This window comes from Diceros bicornis, chromosome 10, assembly GCF_020826845.1.
Source record: "Diceros bicornis minor isolate mBicDic1 chromosome 10, mDicBic1.mat.cur, whole genome shotgun sequence".
NCBI lineage: Eukaryota > Metazoa > Chordata > Mammalia > Perissodactyla > Rhinocerotidae > Diceros > Diceros bicornis.
Window position 1 is genome coordinate 70,737,317 of NC_080749.1, and position 18,991 is coordinate 70,756,307.

The 18,991-nt window shown below is 35.8% G+C and overlaps 1 protein-coding gene across 1 annotated transcript in view; it reads right to left on the minus strand.

Moving 5' to 3' along the window:
• The window catches only part of TMEFF2 (transmembrane protein with EGF like and two follistatin like domains 2), a 232,419-nt gene that overhangs the window by 44,056 nt on the left and 169,372 nt on the right, over window positions 1-18,991 (minus strand). Inside the window, exons 6-7 of the mRNA XM_058549461.1 lie at window positions 4,852-5,000; window positions 4,064-4,123 (exon numbers count right to left, since the gene is read on the minus strand). Coding sequence (XP_058405444.1) covers window positions 4,064-4,123; window positions 4,852-5,000 — 209 coding nt within the window. The remainder of the gene's footprint in view (window positions 1-4,063; window positions 4,124-4,851; window positions 5,001-18,991) is intronic.

Genomic DNA, 18,991 nt, shown 5'->3' on the forward strand with positions numbered 1-18,991 from the left:
ACACTCTCACTGAATATATTTTAATTATAAACCCCCACAAATTCTTTTGGAAATTGATACAGAATGTCATAAAAGAAAATACATTTTATTTTCTAGATGATAAAAGACAAAATAGTTTAACTTCGCGGGTTTTTTTTTATGTCTATCAATTTATAAAATTAAGTACATTTTTACTGGAAAAATATGTAGCCACTTTTTCTGAAGCATGACTAGACTTTCAGACAGAAAAGCAACACAATCAGAAAACGCACATACCAGATGAATAAAAACAAAATAGTTGAACTTCAATTTTTTTTCATTACAAGACATGAGGGGAACATATATTTTTTTAAAGAAAAGGTTGCAAATTTCAAAGTGTAAAACATGTGCTATTTAAAAACTTCCAGAAGGAAAATTTAATATTAGTATTTTAAAACAATGGAAATCCCTGAAAGCCCTAGCTTTGTGGTTTTACAAAATTGTGTTCTCTGAACCTTTCTGTGAGTGAAGAGAAAGACCTAAATCTAAGCCTGTCTTAGACTGATGCAGGGAGAATAGTATTAAATGGCCTGGTTGGCTTATCAGATAGGGATCCTGTCACTCTGCCTTGACACAAAGATCTGAAGCTCTTGATTCTGGACTCACTAATGCCTTCGGTCTCATTAAAGGAGAGAGAGCAGAATAAGAGACCCAAGCCACACACAACCAGAAAGTAACGCCGGCAGGGAAGATCAGGCAAATTCTTTGGTTCCCTGGTGTCAACGGCAGTTATGTGCCTGTGAGGATTGTGGAAGTCACAGCCCTGTGCAAATCTGCTCACACTCAGTCTACTGCCCCTCAGTCTTGTTGGAGGCACGCCTCCCTTAGTGTGTTCTGCTGGTCCTTGCTGGAGTCTCTTTCTTTTAAATGATATTAAAAATGAGGCACAGCATATTTTTTTTAAGATTTAGGCTTTCTTTAAAGTATATTTCCATTTTTGTAATCATAAATGTGTGTTCTTGTATTAAAAGCTTTCGGGTAGGCTCGAAGGAAAAAAATGGGGGGTTGCTAAAGGTTTGTAACCTATAGTATTAATGACACGTAAGGAAAAGATGAGAGTGTGTTGAGATCAGTACTTCCCTCTGGTGGGAGAGTCCGTGAATATCTATCCAAGGAGGGAAGTGACTGTGACATTAAATTATCTGTGAGCACATGGCAAACTTCTAGGAATGTGAGTCACAATGTTCCTGTTTTTCCTCCTTGGGGAGTTTTTAGCAACTGAAACAGAAATTAAGAGGACAATGACATACTGAGTCTCCATTTGGTTCCTTTTACTTTTTCCAAAGCTTGTGTCCCAAAATTCAGAAAAGTGCAAATACTATCGGAAGCTTGGAAATGTTGAGGAACATGACTATTATTTAAATAATTTCTAAAGAGTGGGCTACATTGTATTTTAATAAGATCATCAACGAAGATAAAGACACCTAAATTAAATTTAAGAGGAAGTTTAAAGTATGCAATCAATGTTTAATTGGGAATGGCAAACTTCAATTGACATTATCTTCATTCCTGTCTTAAATTTGAATTTCTACAAACTTGGATTTTTAAACTTTATCTTAAAAGTTTTTCTTTGGAATTTACTAGATAAATCTGTTGTCAAACTAGAAGACCTTGGACTACACTGGCTGTCTGAACAGTTTCACTTACATGCATTTAAAAACACATTCTCTTTCCTTCCCATGTTCAATAAAGACATAAGATAGGAGAAAACGTCAATTAAAAGCATTGACACTGACCATCAGAGATTATCTGTTTAAAATATGACTGTTTTTGGAATAAAAATTCAACCCCCCAAACTCTTTAAAAATGGACAAACTGTTATATGTAATATGAATAACACTGAGAGAGTGGTAAACTCCATTATGATATTTATTGGTACAATTTTATGAATGCACATATATTTGCATATTGACTCTAACCAAGTTGAAGTGTTCTTTACTTCAGGAACAAAATTCACAGGGAGAGGTTTGATTTTCCTATGAGTCCAATGATGGTTCAGTGGAGAAGATAGTCATAGAATGTCACAACTTTGAAGATTTTTTCCAAGTGAATTAGTTTGCAAAGCAGGCATAAAAGTATTTTAAGCACAGTTAGTAAGCTACTCTTTCTATGGAAGTGAGATCCTTATAAAATCTCAAAATATTTTAGGCTAGAGTAAAATTAAATATGCCAGGTAGTGGCTTATAATACTGTCAAGACATAGTTATTATTTATAATAAAAATATAGAATTTAAATGTGATTTCATTGAAAATATAAAATATGTATTATTAGCTTCAGAACTTGATTTTTCCATTATTATCTTTTATTACTTTTAATATTTTCCTGTGGATCAGCATATTCCAAAGTGCGTTCTTGGCAACATTAGTACGGCAAAACATGCCACCAAAAATGTGTTATTCATCAAATAAGTTCGATAAAAGCTATGTATTATAAGGATTTATTCACAATTGTTTTAGGTGTGATAATGATATTGTAATTTTGTTAAAAAAAGATTGACCTTTTAGAGATGCAGGTTAAAGTATTCATGAATGAAATGATGCAATTTCTGGGATTTATTTCCACATATTTTGAAAGGAGGGAAAGAGGAAGCGGGTGGGGAGAGGGCTAGGTTAGCCATGGGCTGATGTTACTGAAGCTGAGTGATGAGGACATGTGGGTTGATGATACTATCTAGCTTACCTTTGTGTGTGTTTTGTATATATATATGAAATTCTTCACAACAAAAAGTAAAAAAAATAAAAATAAAGATGTGCATCTATTAAAAATTTCACAGTGCATATAAGAGCTGTGAAAAATTCTAGGTAAAAAATTCATTTGTTTACCTGGGCTCTTTCCAAACTTATTGACCATGGACTATTCTTTTCAAGAAACACCTACTAATATCTCTCCTGGACTCTTTGGGAACAGCTATACAACGGGAGAACTAATGTATTTCTGCGTATCATTGTCCATGATAATTCCAGGTTTCTAGCACATGAAACATTTTACTTACATGTTGAAAAACATTAAGATAAAAATGTAAAATTAAAAAAAAAGAATCCTTTTATTATTCCCAAATTCTGAGAGGTCTGAGGTTTATAAGTAAAACATGTGATAGACTAATTTATTTTAAAATTTAATCAAGATTTATTTTGTGTATAACATCAGAAATATTGTTAAAGAAAATGAAATTTCAGAAAGAATCAATGGTAGTACATATTTTGAAAGACAAGAAGCAAATCTTTTTGATTGACTATTGGCTGTAAATCTAGTTAGAAATGCTTAATAGCCAAATGGAAACCTTGTATTTTTTTTAAAAGCCCTACATATCAACCCAAATAATTTTATTTTTATATTTATTAGCCTAAATTTATATAAAATTTAAGAATCTATTAAAATCCCATTTGCATACCCATAAATTATTTCTCACCCAAGGAAAATTATATTAGGCAGAAATATTCCTCAAAATAATACTATAATTGCTAAATAAGATTTGCATTTTTACATAAAATGGTTTATAATTTTGCATGTATCAGAAGCTACATTTTAGTATCTAAACAAATTGAAGGAATTTATTATTTTTTAAAATAAATTATACATACCTTTTTAACTTTGCACCTAAATACAGACAGCTGGTATTACTAGTTATAGCTGTCCTTTCTTTCTAGCTTTTTTAGAGACTAGTCAACTTTTTTATTGTTGACTTTTATAAAAATTCAAACAAGAACATTTGCATTTATTACAATATACTGCCAAAAATTGCATTAATTTCCATTGGGGCCCATTAATTTGATAAATGTTTTGTCATTTGTGCCACTTGTACTGTCAAAACAAGTTAATTATATCTTATGACATTTTTGACAATTGCTTTAACTCTGGCAAAAAGAGTGTCTTATTTGCTTCAACAGAAATTTACTCTTGCCTATTGAAAGTTTGAACTAAGGAGAGAAGTCTAGTGCATGTCAGAAGTCTTGCAAGGTTCAACTTAGGATCAATGGTAAACAATGATTCCCCAGGACTTTTTTATAGAAGTGCTCATATTTTGTAGCAGAAAATATTATGTACCTGCATAATCTGTTCTTGCATAATGCCCATCTTCAGATTTAGTAGTTGTAGTTGTATTATCTGTGTTAAAAAATTAACAATAAAGATTAACTGTTTCATAAATATCTAATGTCAAACTTGTATTATCCCTCCAACAGTATCTTCATTTCAGTTAAGGAGTTTTTACAACTGTAGTTCTAAGCAACCTTTATACAAAGATTTACAACGTCAATTTCTGTTTGAGGGTGAACAATAGAATAATACCAGCTTTCTAAAGTTTAGGGCAAGGATAAGGTTCACAATCATAACTGAGATAAGTTGGGTAAAAGAATAACAAGTCAAAAAGCAAGTAAATGTTTGCTTTGAGGAACAAGAAACAAAATAGAACATTCTAGTACATCCTGCTTTTAAAAATATAATTGAAATATTTCTATTGAATCAATACACAAAAATGGCATGATTTGCTTTTAATTTCAAGGTTGTCTAATAAAGTCTTAGATTATTTGCTAAAAATTATGTTGACTTTCTTTTTTCCTCTGCAAGGAGAATGTCTGCTATCTTCTGAATATTAGCTTCAGAATAGTGTTTATGGCACTATGAAGATACAGTCCCATTATGTGGACTGTTTGCCGATAGGCCCTCAAACTTCTATAATCACCACAAATGCTACAGTAGACTCAACTATCCATTACGAATCAGAACTGCCTTTCAGAAATGAAATAGCTGCCTAATAAGGAGTTATCTTCACTTTTCATTTCTACACAAAGACTAAAAACATTCTTTGAAACGAATTTTGGTTTACCAATTACCTTGACATCGACCCAACGACATGACTTCAATTTTCTCCTGTTTCTGACATGATGCTTCTTTGATTTGACATGCATTATCATAAGATTTCCCATCAGAAGCACAGAGGGGATTGAAGTTGGTTTGAGAACAGTCAATGTTGCACACGCACCTAACGGAAAAGAGAAATAAAAATATGTGACATCAATAGTGTTGTTACCACATTATAAATAAAACACAAAGTGGAAGAATTGCTAGGCTGGCAAAAAGTGAGTTGGCAAAAATGAATTGTATCCTTTCAGGGAAGTTCCTTCACTTTTCTACCTGAGATGAAAAGAAACACAGAACTAATCGAAAATAATTCAAAAAACTGAGAAATGGATACAAAATAAAAGGGGAAAACTCAGAAAATAATCTTCAGTTAATCTCTGCCCCTGTAACTTTTAAAACATGTACATGAACTTCCATGCTGATGCCCGCAGAATTTGAATAGGCTGAGGTAGACATGAAACTCTACTTTACAATTTCCTTAAATGAAATCTTAACTGTTACTTCTTTTCTCAGGAGACCTGAATGGTGAAAGCTTGAGGAAAATGATTCAGAGGACATTTAAGAGAAAGTAAACAAGAGATTATTTGGAATGCAATCAGGAGTTAAATTTCTTCAGTGTACATGAAGATGAACATAACATGTACTAAACAGGAATTTTCAGCAGTCCCTCACATTTTTGGGGGGCCAGAAAACCGTTTGAGAATCAAATGAAAGGGATGGCTCTCTCCTCAGAAATACTCATATAAACAACTTTTTGCATAAAATTTCAGGGGTTTCGTGGGCCTTGAAGCCTATCCCATGGACCTCTTTCTCAGATATTATTATTCTTTTTCTAATTCTAGCTTTGACTAATAAAGTCAATTATCACTCATGATTTTAATATTTTTCTATAATGTAAAAAAAATTTGGTGAATTAATGAGAATTAGGTCACTTGAAGTAGAAGAATCAGACATTTTAAAATAAATTTTATATGATTTTTTCTATGTTCTTATAATTCTCTGTATTTCACAGTCTACTTTGTGACTCAGAATATTGTGTTTTTTATGTGTGTGTAAATATGTTACTGCCTTAGAATATAAACTCATATTTTAAATTTTATTAATATTTATACTGTTTTTCTAAATAGATATATGCTTCTCAAAGTGGTGAACCACACATTTGACTTCTGTATATCTTACTTAGAGCTAGGCATATAAGATAATGATAACAATAACAACTAGCTTACTGCATGCTGGGTTCTTAACATGCATTGCTTTATTTAATCTTCACAAGAGCCATTTTACAGACCAATGATATCACAAAAGGTCAGGGAGCTGGTAAATTGTGGAACAAGGACCCCCTACAGACGTGTTAAAGTAAAATATAATCCCTTTCCTCTCACCACACACAGGCTGTGTATTAGAATTTCCCGGAAAACTTTTAAATATATCGATCTATAAGCAGGTTTCTGGCTCCAGTAAATATGAGGGTAGAACCAGGACTCTTGTTTTCTTATCTTTTCCTTGTTTTTATTGAGGTAACATTGATTTATAACATTGTGTAAATTTCAGGTATACATTATTATAGTTCGATTTCTGTGTAGATTACATCATGTTCACCACCCAAAGACTAATTACCGTCCATCGCCATACACGTGTGAATCTCCTCTTTTGCCCTCCCCCGTCCCCCCTTCTCCTCTGGTAACCACCAATCCAATCTCTGTCTTTATGTGTTTGTTTGTTGTTATTTTTGTCTTCTATTTATGAGTGAGATCATATGGTATTTGACTTTCTCCGTCTGACTTATTTCGCTTAGCATAATACCCTCAAGGTCCATTCACGTTATTGCAAATGGCAAGATTTCATCTTTTTTATGGCTGAGTAGTATTTCATTGTGTATATATACCACATCTTCTTTATCTGTTTGTCCCTTGATGGGCAGCTAGGTTGCGTCCAAGTCTTGGCTATTGCCAATAATGCTGCAATGAACATAGTGGTGCATATATCTTTGCGCATTCATGTTTTCATGTTCTTTGGATAAATACCCAGCAGTAGAGTAGCTGACTCTGTTTTCTTAAGCAGTCAGCCTGGCACCAGTCTCACTTCCTGGGAATCACTGCTTGATCGGTTTGTTGATTGAGTAAGAGAGGGTTTGTCTAAACATCAGTGCTTCTGAAAGTGTAGTTCTTAGACCGCTTGTATCAGAATTACCTACATCTCTGTTAAAAATGCTAGCAGAAAATGTGCTAATGCACTTAAAACTTTTTTTCTTTTTGTAAGGGAACTGCTTTAGGAACACTTGGTTATTTTCACTTTTACCTATTTAGGAACAAATAGCCAGGACAGAGGGTAACCATCTCTAAACGCTTAAGTCATTGAGGAGTGGTGCTCCTACCTTGGCTATGATGTTGCCTGTGACAGCTACTGGGATCATGACACTGCTACCTCGGCTGATTCTTGGCATCTGAACAATCTGAGATCAGGAGCTGCCTACATGTTCAAAGAGCTTTTGGTCTTTTTCACAGTGGATTTAGAGAAGTGCCTTTGTAGATCAGGCTTATTCTCCTTAACCATTTTTAATAAATAAAGAGGGGAGGGGACTGATAGTTTGTATTTTTTAAAAAGTGGTTCATTTGCCTTCAAGCCAGTTTACGTTTAGATTGTTATTGTGTTAGACTCTAGGGTCTATCTCCTTGAAAGGACTGAAATAATTATCTGTTAGCAGCAGAAAAACAAAGAAAAAAATATGTTCTCTCTTTTATCTAAATAGTAAATTATGTAATATATCAAGGGCTTTGCAGTTTTCTCCAGATTGCGTCCAAAGAAATTCAGGATGTACACCATACATAATCTTGACAGAAAAATGATTGGCAGTCCAAAAATCCATTTGATATCCTAACAAAATGGTGAAATGAGAATAGAGATGGAAAGACAAAATTTCGTTGAATTCAATTGGCTAGATTCAATGTTCCATGAAAAATTCACTTAATTAAGCCACAGCACCAAATTAAACAATTGTTCAGGATGTCTTACAAGATCCTCCTTTCCCAATTGGCTATTTTCTTTTTCAGTTTGACTGATGTGATCTTAGTCCCACAGGTTTTCTGCTGCCTACATCTTCCCTTTCCCTGCACTGCCCTCCCAGGGCATCCTTTCAGGGTTTGTCTCCCCTTTGGAAATTCCTGACTTGCTGCCTTAAATAAAGCCTTTCAGGGAATGGCTAAGAAAAAAGTATAGACATTTGGCATTTCTATTCTCATCTCAAAAGGAGGACCTAGACTCCTTTAGGTGAAAGTAAGGTATAGTTTTGCTGGGATACACGCTTCATGAAAGCATGGATTATATTTTTCTTCTTCCCTACTGTCTACTGTCACTACAGCTCCCTCTTTCCTCCCTCCTCTGTGGCCTTGCGTATTTTAAATCAATGCAAGATATAATAAAAAAATTTTTGCTTATGAATTTCAGCAACCATTGGAAACTGGAAGCCTATGGAGAATATCTGTCTTTCTTTGAATGAGTAGAAGAAGCTTCAACAATTTCCTGAAATGGCTTTAAAACTATGTAGCTTGGGGAAAAGGAAATGTTGTGACCGGCTTACCAAGGACCCATCATTTCTATGTTTATATAAGACCAATGAACTCTGGTTATATGATCACTTTTTATTGTATTTTTTGTATCTAAGTTTATTAAGCTTAATTAGTTAGAAAACCATGCAAGATTCCTGGCCATGATCTGAAACTCTAAGTCCATCTTGACCTCAATTGGTAAAATTATCTTTGTGTTCCTTGCCTTGCCCCATACTTTGCATACACTAAGATTTCAATAACTACCTGTTCAATAGATAAATAAATGAAATAAATGAACACAGTAACATGATTTTATATCCTTCAAGAAAGGATAAAATTAATATAAATTATCATCACTATACTGCCATAAAAACAGACAGGGTAGCTAAATAATTTTCTTGGCAAACATTAAATGTCTTCACTGAGATCAAATGAATATTCAATTGAGTTTGAGGATAATGATAATAATAATACTTGCTTACTTAATGATAGTGCCTGTCCCAGTGCTATATGCTTTATATGCTATTGCTCCTTTTATACTTCTGTCTCCATGAGGTAGCTGCTATTACTATCTCCATCTTCCAGCTAAGAAAATTGAGGCTTGGAGAAGTCACACAGCTTGTACAGGAAAGAACCTAATTTTACATACAGGCAGTCTGATGCCAGAGCCTGCACTGTTCCACATACTGTTCAGTACAATGAAAAACAAGACAGATCCAAATTCCTACTATTAACTAATTAAAGGAATATTTTGGATGATTAGGACTTGAAAAAACAAGGCTATGTCTACTCTTGGAATATTTATTATGACTTTATGAATTTAAATCACATTAACTCTTAGTCTCTGCCTTCCTAAACAGGTGATCCAGGCTTTTCAGTATCATAGGGGTATATCAGTGAATATTCTTTTTAAGACATTCTGAGCTAATACCTGGTGTTAGAATGAGTAACTAATCTGATATATATTAAATTAATCTGTCACTTACGGCATCAATTGTTCAGAATAGTTTATCCTTAATGAAACCCTATATAAAGTTGGCTTCACATAAAACACACATTTAGACACACACACACACACACACACACACACACACACACACACCCCATCTGACTTTACTAAAATCACAAAATTGGAAAGTTTTAGCACTAAATCTTTTCCAAGTCTCTGCTTCAAACCTTTAAAGAGTCTGGAATTTTTGGAAGTTCATATTCATAGGGCAGAAGGGTTTTGTGTGTTTATACAAGTGAATGAATTTGTGTATGAGTGTGTGTGTGTGTGGAGAGTGGGCTCCGTGATGGCATTTACTGCACTGTTCATGTGCCTATCTACTAGTTTATATCTTTGCTTTTCTGCAACATTCTCAAGGGCAACATGTCTTTTTTAGCTTTGAATTCTTGGTACCTGGTACTGTGCATCATAGCAAGTCTTCAATAAGTGACTGTTGAATGAGTTACTGAGAGAATGATGGGAAGGCGTTGGAAGGAGTTAAAGAAAACAATCATTGTCTAGACGTTAACACGTAGGAGAGAGAACAAGTGATAGATTCACTTAAACTCTCATCTAACTTTGTGCTACTTGGCACATGGAATCTCTAAGGAAGGAGAAGGCCTTTGAAGAACTAAGGTTCACCTTCCTCATTTTATTTTTGTCTACACAGACAAAGGAAACAGAGCACTAACCCTTAGTGGCCTCAATGGCATCAAAGTCCAATTGTGAAAAGGACATATTTTTGCCATCCAGGTTACTACTTATATTCTGTGGTACTCAGGTACAGTTTTTAAGAACCAATATAATTTGAACATGGTAGTGATTTGGAGTTTATTGTTATCTCAAACCATTGAAAAATATAAGGCTCTGATAAAAAGATAATAGAATTACCATACAGTATAATGATGAAATTGCAGGTCACTCTGTGCTCTAGCACTTTATGTAAATTAATCCAGGTTTTTTTCCTACAGAAATGAAAGGCGGACATTTTTAAAAACAGAAACTATCCTTTCTTCACTGCTTTTGGCAAATAATTGTATTATTATTCATTCTGAGAGGAGTAACTAGTTAATTACAGCATGTCACAAGGATTTCATGTGAGCCAAGGATTTGTAAGGCTGAGGACCGCATGGAGGCCTTTGAGGTTTTTTGTGTTTTCTTTTCTTTCCTTCTTCTTTTTTTCAACCTATCTCAGTCTTTTGACATTTTGACACTGCGATTACCTAGATCTCTTTTCTTCTAGGCTGCAAAGAAAAAGAATCAGCCCTACTTGAAAATAATAATTTCAGGGATCTCTATGTGGAAATACTACCCTCTGAAAATTTTTCAAAGAAAATTAACATTGACTGAAAACCTTAGCACTTTGAATTGTAAGAAAGTAGAGAAACAGTCAATAGTTTTAAAAGACCGCTTGATGGAGTGACGAACCTAAATTATAAGGAGTAAAAGGTGGTGGCTAAGACAATTCACATACATTTATAATTACCTCATGAATATTTTGGGGGCCTGACATTAATTTAGCTCCCTGCTGCCTTTGAAATGGCTCTTCCATGGATGTTCTGCAACGAGTTAAATAAGCCTTTCATGTGGACCTAGGAATGCCTCGTCATCCGCTAGAGTGTGAGGATGCAAACGCTGCCAGGTAGCAGATTACTTATTCATGTGTCGGGCTTGTGGCTGCCCTCTAGTTTCACTGGACTTTGTTTCATCTGTTACACATGCCTGTCACTTATTCCTCTCCCAAGGTCCGTGACTCGGTGTCCATTCTGAATTTTGACCATACAACATCCTAATCAGTTTTAAAGCACCCAATTGTACCACAGGGAAGGTGGCTTTCAGGGGGTTGTTTTGGACCTTGACTGGTTTGTTTCCCTTGAGCCTTCTGTCTCTGGGGCTATTATGCAGACCCTTCTGGCCTGGCCAGTAAATGAGGTCAGAGCCACTGTCTGTGCTCTCCATCACAACCGTAACGGATGAGCTGCGTTATATTAATAACAGTAAAAACAATGTGTACCTTTCATTCAAGGTTCTTGTGATATTTTAAGCCCATTTTCTCATTAACTTTCACATCACTCCTTTTGATGAAACTTGATTATAAGTATTTTATCTGTACAGAAACTACAAGTCAGGAATGACTGTGAGTTGTGAGGGAAAAAATGAGATAAGACATGTGAAAATCCATTGAAAACTTAAACCCTCCACACAAAGTGTGGAAAAGCATTGACGGAGAGGTAAGGCTAGCAGGTCTACCATATTGTTACTCAGGTGACATATGTGAGCTTGGGTCAATAATTTTTTTTTATTTGAGAAGGGTAATCCTTTTAAGTTTTGAAACCTAGGAGGAAGGAACAATGTCCTTCTCCAGACACGTGACCCAGGACTGCACTGAGGTTTTCCAAGGGGCACCAGGCTTATCCTGTACATGGAAAAAACTTATTTGCCATTAATATCCAACTCTTTATAAGGTGGTAAAGCATAGAAGTTGGCCTATTATATAGGAAAAGTCTTGGGAATATTGGGACTCAAGGATTGGAAAAAGCCTAGGGCAACAAATAGCCAGTCAATGGGTGTCTCAACGAAGGGAAACTGAGCTGAGAAACCCTTCCCCTGGGTGGTGTCAGAACTTTCAAAAACAGAATCACATACTGAACAGGGGGAACAATTCCTGGGAAACAGACTGATGGCCATGGATTGAAACAACGCCTAATATACTAAAGGCAGATGGGGAATGCCACTAGAGCTCAGAATTTGGTGTCAGACAGACCTGTGTTTAATTGAGGCTTGCTCATTGACTGGCCATATGACACTGGTCTAGTTACTTAATTTTCCCAGGTGAAAATGGAGATACTAACTCAGGATTGTAGAGATTAAATGGAATAATGCACATAAACTGCTTAACAAAGTGTCTGAGAAGAATTACCCAATAAATATTGGTGGTAATTAACTTTTGGCTTTGTGGTTTCGAATCCTGGATGCAGATCAAAACCTTCTGTGGAATATTTCAACCTTGAGCCCCAACCTAGAGAGTCTTATTTAGGAGGTTACCTTGGTGTGAGGCCAAGGTAACCATAGTCATCAAAAATGCTACAGGTGACTCTGATGTGCAGCTGTGTGAGCTGCAATTGTACTAAACACTCTTTATCACTTTCTAAGACTAAGAGATTTTCCAAATTTAGTGTATGTAAGATTCACTACGAGAAGTTCCGATGCGATAGGTCTGGGATAGGACTCAGAAATCAGCACTTAAGCAAGTTCCTTAGCTCTTTCTAAGGCAGATAGCTTGCACAGCCTATTGAGAAATCTCAACTACTCTGGCTGCAGCCACACCCTTTTTCTCTCTCCCCTTCATTCCATTGTAAGGAATTCAATATTCTTGTTGAAGGTACATAATTCAGTGACATGCATTAAAAAGCTTTGCTCCATGCTACAGGTGATATGTGTGTGGTGTCAGGTGACAGGGTCAGGCGATTAAATGCATTGACCCAAAACATCAATGGCGGAGCAGTCAGCAGAAGTGATCTACCAAGTAAAACCAAGATAGGGTGGTGAGAAAGAAGACCGAAATATAGAGGATCCCCTGTGCCAGGCACTTAGCTCCCACTTCCACAGGACACCCAGGTTTAATGCTCACAAGATATGGATAAAATGGTGGAAACTGAACTATCTCAAAAGATGGGCGGGATTTAACAGAATTGTAGCCTGAGTGAATGACGTGGGGAAATGTGCGGAGGCAGACAGCACATCTGCTGCTGGGGGAGGACCACCAATAGATCGGTCTGATTGGAATGAACTCTTTCCATCAAAAGCGGCGGAATACAACACTTGACAGATTGTAAAGGGCCTCGATTCCAGCCCAAGGAGTGGCCTTTATCTTGTAGGCAGTGGGGAGTCCTGAAAGCCTTTTGAGCATAGGGTGACGAGAAGGTCAACGTGATGAAAGGGGTGCTTTAGGAAGATTACGCTTGGAGGGGAGTGCAGGCAGAGGGACTAGTCACCAGGCTATGCCGTCAGCTAGAGGGACTAGGGAAGAAAAGGAAGAATCAATAGGGCTTAGTGGCTTGATTCTTAAGGTATATTACAGTGAAGTACTCAGGCAAAAATGTCACCACGTGCCCTTCCGGCTCTGCCCTTTCCTGCTTTCTTTCCTGACCCGTGCTGTGTTCCAAATCGGAAACTTATGAGAGGAGCAGCCAGGCTCAGGGAGGCAGCTGTGTGTGGGACTCAGGAAGGCATTCTTTCCTCTCCTAGTAGAGAGAATTTTCCTTTTTTGCTACTGGGACGGGGACAAACAGGGTTCTATCATGATGTTCGTATCATGTAAGCACCCTTAACTGCAGTCTAACGAGAACTGTTCCTTGTACTAATGTATACCCAGCCTGAGAGTATACCCAGCCTGATCTGGATGGATGTCAGCCGACTGTGACAGCAGGTCCTTATGAAGGCCCACTGCCTTAGAGAGCGGGGGAAGGCTCCCTACAGCGCAGCGCATGCAGCCGCGCCCCTCTTCGTATATATGCTCGAGCTGAAGCGGGAGTTAACTCGTGATCCATTTTCATGTAGCACAGCTGCATTTTTCTCAGGATTATTTACAGCTGCATTGACATCTTAAAATAAAGTAAACAATTCTTCTTACTCATATACATTTTTAAAAGTATCTTGAAGCAAAAATCCCTCCTTAGCATCATGTGTATGCTCTTCCTCATTAAGTTGGAAAACATATTCAATAACCAAGGGTGACTCTGATTACTAAGAAGTGTGGTTTCTCTGACTGGATGGGTCTTAACGCACAACAAAGTCAGAAGGCACGACAACCCAGAATAAAAAGTTGGAAGAAAAAATAACACAATGAAATTAGGAGAAAAAGTTGCATTTGAGTAACATGCTAGACTAAATTCCCACTCACTCCTCTCTGTCACGATCGTGTGGAATGTTTCGGCACTTTCCCTTGGGCCCAGCTGCGGGATTCCCATACCCACTTCAGGCTTCATGTTCACATTTTACAAACTGGCCCTCTGGTATGCTTTCATTTGGCAAAGGACTTCGGGGAGTAAATATGTATGAACATCATTATGGTCTAGATTTTCCATAAAGCTGCAATTTAACATCACGCTCTTGGATTTTATCCACGAGACTTAAGAAACAGTAGGTAAAAAAATGGCTCTGCATTGTGGTAAAATTGCTAGTTTGAAAATATTGTCTATTACATTGTTCAGGTGGTTTTCATTTGTTTGTTTAATTTTTATTTATTTTCCTATAAGGACACATGATAATTCTTTTCAGAGAAAAAAGGTAGTTTCACTTGATGAGCTGGCATATCTCCTTTTCTTAGATAATGTCAGCTTAAGACCTAATATGCTTTTCTTTGGCTCTCCAGGAGCTCAGAGATAAGCAGCAAGTGAGTAGGAGTGTGTGTGTGTGTGTGTGTGTGTGTGTGTGTGTATAAAATGAATGATGGGTGGTACATGGAACACTAAAATACCTATCCAACAAGCTTCAATAGATTTTATTGATCTTATGATATAAAGGTAGGAAAATAAGGTGACATTTGTATACCTGTAACATTTCCTCATGGAATTAACTCTCAGTGTTTTTGTAACATATCTTTTCCAGACTGATGGCCACAAAGTTTATGCTGTTATAATTGCGTATAAAAATAAAGCATTGATTAAATTATTCTGGCATGAACTAACTCCATTCATAATTAAAACTTGTATCAAATGATCTCCCTTTATGATTACCTCATCCTTTATTTTTCACTTATTAATTTTAGGCTCTATTTAATTTAAATTTGCTTTTATAATAATGTTTAATACATATTATAGCATGTTATCATAAATTTCATTATTTGAATAATGAAAAAGAATGAAAATATTCATAGGGATGCTATACTGCAATTCTGGAAAGAGAAGTTGGGAAATATGATTAAGGAAGGAGGGATGTCCATAACTTTATCTGTAATGTTATGTTTCTAAAGAAAAGATCAAAAGCAAATATAGTTAAATGTTTGTATTTGCTAAAACTAGGTGGTGTATGCACAATTGTTATATTATTTTTGATAGTTTCAAAATATACTTTAAAAAATATTAGACTTGACATTTTGCTTAAATGATTAAATTACCAAGCTCGGTAAATATTTTTTGCATTGATTTAGATCTGGATAATTTATTTCTAAATTGTTTAAACCAAATCTGAAAACAAATACGTGCAGGGAGAAATTCCAGTAAAATAATGTTTCTTTGTAAATAACTATTTAAGATTGAGCTTCTGTCTGTATAAAAACGACTTTTGAGCAGAGTTTATTATAGCAAGGGAACCATCTCTGTCTTTCTCTCTCTTTCATCTTGTTCGCCCACTGAAATGTTAAACTTGCAAACACATGGTGGCATTTTAGTTTACAGGCTCAAGCCAGCGCGCTTCGTGGACTTCCTGCAGTATTGCCGGTGAGTTTTGATTGCTCTCAAACAGGGCTGTATGGCAGTGTTGTCAGCCAGAAATAGTCCTGAGCTATTCCGAAACCCTTGGAATGAAGGGTTTTAAGTAGAAATGTTTGAACATTTTGCTTTGAAATAAGAATGCTTCAGAGATTCTCCAAAATATTAAGCTTTAAAAGGTAAGAAGGGAAAGAACGTGTGACTGCCTCCTGGCTGTGAACTCCAGTAAGGTCCTCCTGCTAATGGTGTTTGGCATTCTCCCCTGCCCTCCCTGACCCCTGGCACAGTGCTTTGCACATAGTAGACAGACATCCTACATAGAATGGTTGTGCAAATGAATGGATGAATGAGCATTCCTGTTTGACTTTTTTACATTTCCTTAATGTCCTTCCAATCTGTGAATTACTCAGTAATTCCTAATTTTCCGGGGCTCTGACCACGCTCTTTGTGATCTGAGAACGCTTCCTTCCTGGGGCTGATGCTCCCTCTACCAGGTTGCTTGCTGTTTCATCATCTGTAGCCTTACTCCCTTACTCCATCCTGTCCTGTGTCACGTGTCTCCACAGTTTAGTGGGAAGAACGTGGAGCCGTGGATCTTGCAATTAGGGCCTCAGCCCATTATCTGTACCCAATAAATGCTTATCGAACGGAGGAGAGACCTGAGTTAAAATCCTAATTTTGCAAGTTGCTTGACTCATCTGTAAAATGTAGAAAATCACTCCTAGCTCATAATAACACCTACCTCAAAAGGTTGTCTGCAGGTATAAGTGGAGAACAAATAAAAACAACTTAGTGTGATATTTGGTGCACGGCAGGTTCCATTGCTTCCCTGGCTCATGCAGAGTTCATTCTTCATCTTGTATTAAATTGGTCCAGTCCATTCCAGGCTGCCCATCACTACATTACCTTTCCACTTACACCTAATTGATCAACGCAAATAAGCTTTGATCTAATGTGGATAAAAGAACTATTTGCTGTGCATATTTATCTAAAATCTATAAACTGAGTTTTTCTCCACCATGTTTGGAAGTACAAGAAGTCTACCGTCTCTTTCATTGTTTTGGTTAAAAATGAAAGAAACTGTTAACAGATAACATCTCCAGGGTATTCTATTTTAAAAATGAGATCTTTGGCATGGTCCTATAGATTTTAATTTTTTTAATTCTATGTAACTTTCAAAATATAGAAACCATTAGCTTATTTATCTAATTTTCCAGAAATATTACAAATTGTTGTAAAATCTTAGAATATCATTTTACTGATTAATGCTAAAAATAAGTTCAGTTCACTCCTCTATGTTTTCTGGTCCTGCTTCTCTCTGCCCTTCACTTCTTTACCTTCCTCTCTTTCTTTACTGCTTTCTCTCTCTCCAAATATTTAAGTCAAGTATACAATCTAAATACTTAGGAAAAAATTCCCTGCCATTCAGGGAGATTACCATCTAGCAGAGAAGCTTAGCATTTAGGACATGGAAAGTTTCAAAATTCTTGATAATTATGTAGAAAAATATTTTTTTAATATATTGTCTATAAAGATGATGTACATGTACTGTATTTATATGCAGAAACAATATAAATCAGATGAGAGATGAATCTGCTTGTACTTTCAAACATAGTGGAAACAAAATTTATAGATTTTAGATAAATGTACACAGCAACATGCATAAAGTCACATTGAATTCTTTTGCTCTCATTTATTTTTTCATGCTAGAGTTACTTGCTAATGGTGCTATTCTTTTTATTCTAATTAAAATGTCCACATCTCTATTCTTAAGCATGGCTGTGCAAAATGGTCCTGCTCTTGGCCTCATCGTGGAAGCTTTTAAGCCTCATAGTCAAATGTGGACTTTTCTTTCAGTAATAGTAAGTGGCCACTGCAGGAACACAATATGCTTTTTAAAAGACTGTTTGGAATTACTTCTTAGAGGAAAAATCATTTTAATGAAACTGATAAGCTACTGACTATAACAAACACTCAAGTTACCATAAGTTATTACCTAAAACTTGACAATATCTTCATTATTTTAACCTTGTTGTGACTATATATTATACACAGCGTATAGTAGGGATTTGATTTATCCTTACCCATGCTATTCATCCATTTCTTCATCATTCATCAATTTCTTCCTCATTTATCAATATTCTGTCTTAAGTAAGCTAAATTCTAATTTCTTTGAATTCAAAACAATATTTCTTATTATCACGTTATCTTTTATATTTTTCAAAATGTACCTTTAAGTGCCACACTATAAATGGGCATATAAAAAAACATAAATATATTCTATTTAAATAAATCAGCCCATAGTTGATTACAATTTGAAATCATTGGGTGATAACTTTTGTTTGTGCCACTGAATAGCATCTATTCTATACCTTTCTTACTCACAAAGGATCTACCGAGATTTGACGGTTGCCAGGCAGGCAGACTTGGGGCTCGCTGAGATCATTATCAGACACATATCAAGGCACCAATGGGACCAATGCCAACAAACCATTCAGGATGCTTTCATTACTCATTCAGATGTTGTATCAGTCAGGGGCCCCTTCAACCTGAGTTGGAGTTTAAGCTCACATTTTCCTTGATAAAATGCTAGCCCTAAATAAATGAACTGGTCTGTTCTCTAACTTGGGATTTTTCTATTATGAAAAAGCACTTTTTAAATGTAAAATTCTAATCAAAAGTAACATAACATAATTAAAATATTTTTTTATCTAGAAAGAAATGGGATGACCTTAGCTTGGTATTTATACTCATATAGATCAGAGAGTAACTTGGCTCCTAAGAGATTCAAAACATTGTATTGAGAAAAATGATCTAAATTGGAATGACAAGGTATAGAAAAATTAATAAAAATGTATACCATAAAAATTCTCTTCTCTGACATAGAAAAAAAATGTAGAAGCTGATCCAGAATTAGGACACTAAGATGCTAGGAATCAAAAAACAGCTAAAGAGGAGTCTACATATGCTCTGTACGGATAAATCACCAGGGAAATGAAAGAGCCTCTGAACTGCTCTCTCTGTTTCTACTCTGCCTTCCCAGAGTCAGTTACAGCACAGCCAGGGTGATGCTTTTAAAATGGAAGAGATCAAATCCTTCCTTTCCTCAAAACCCAGCAAAGGCATCCCATGGACCTTAGAGTAAAAT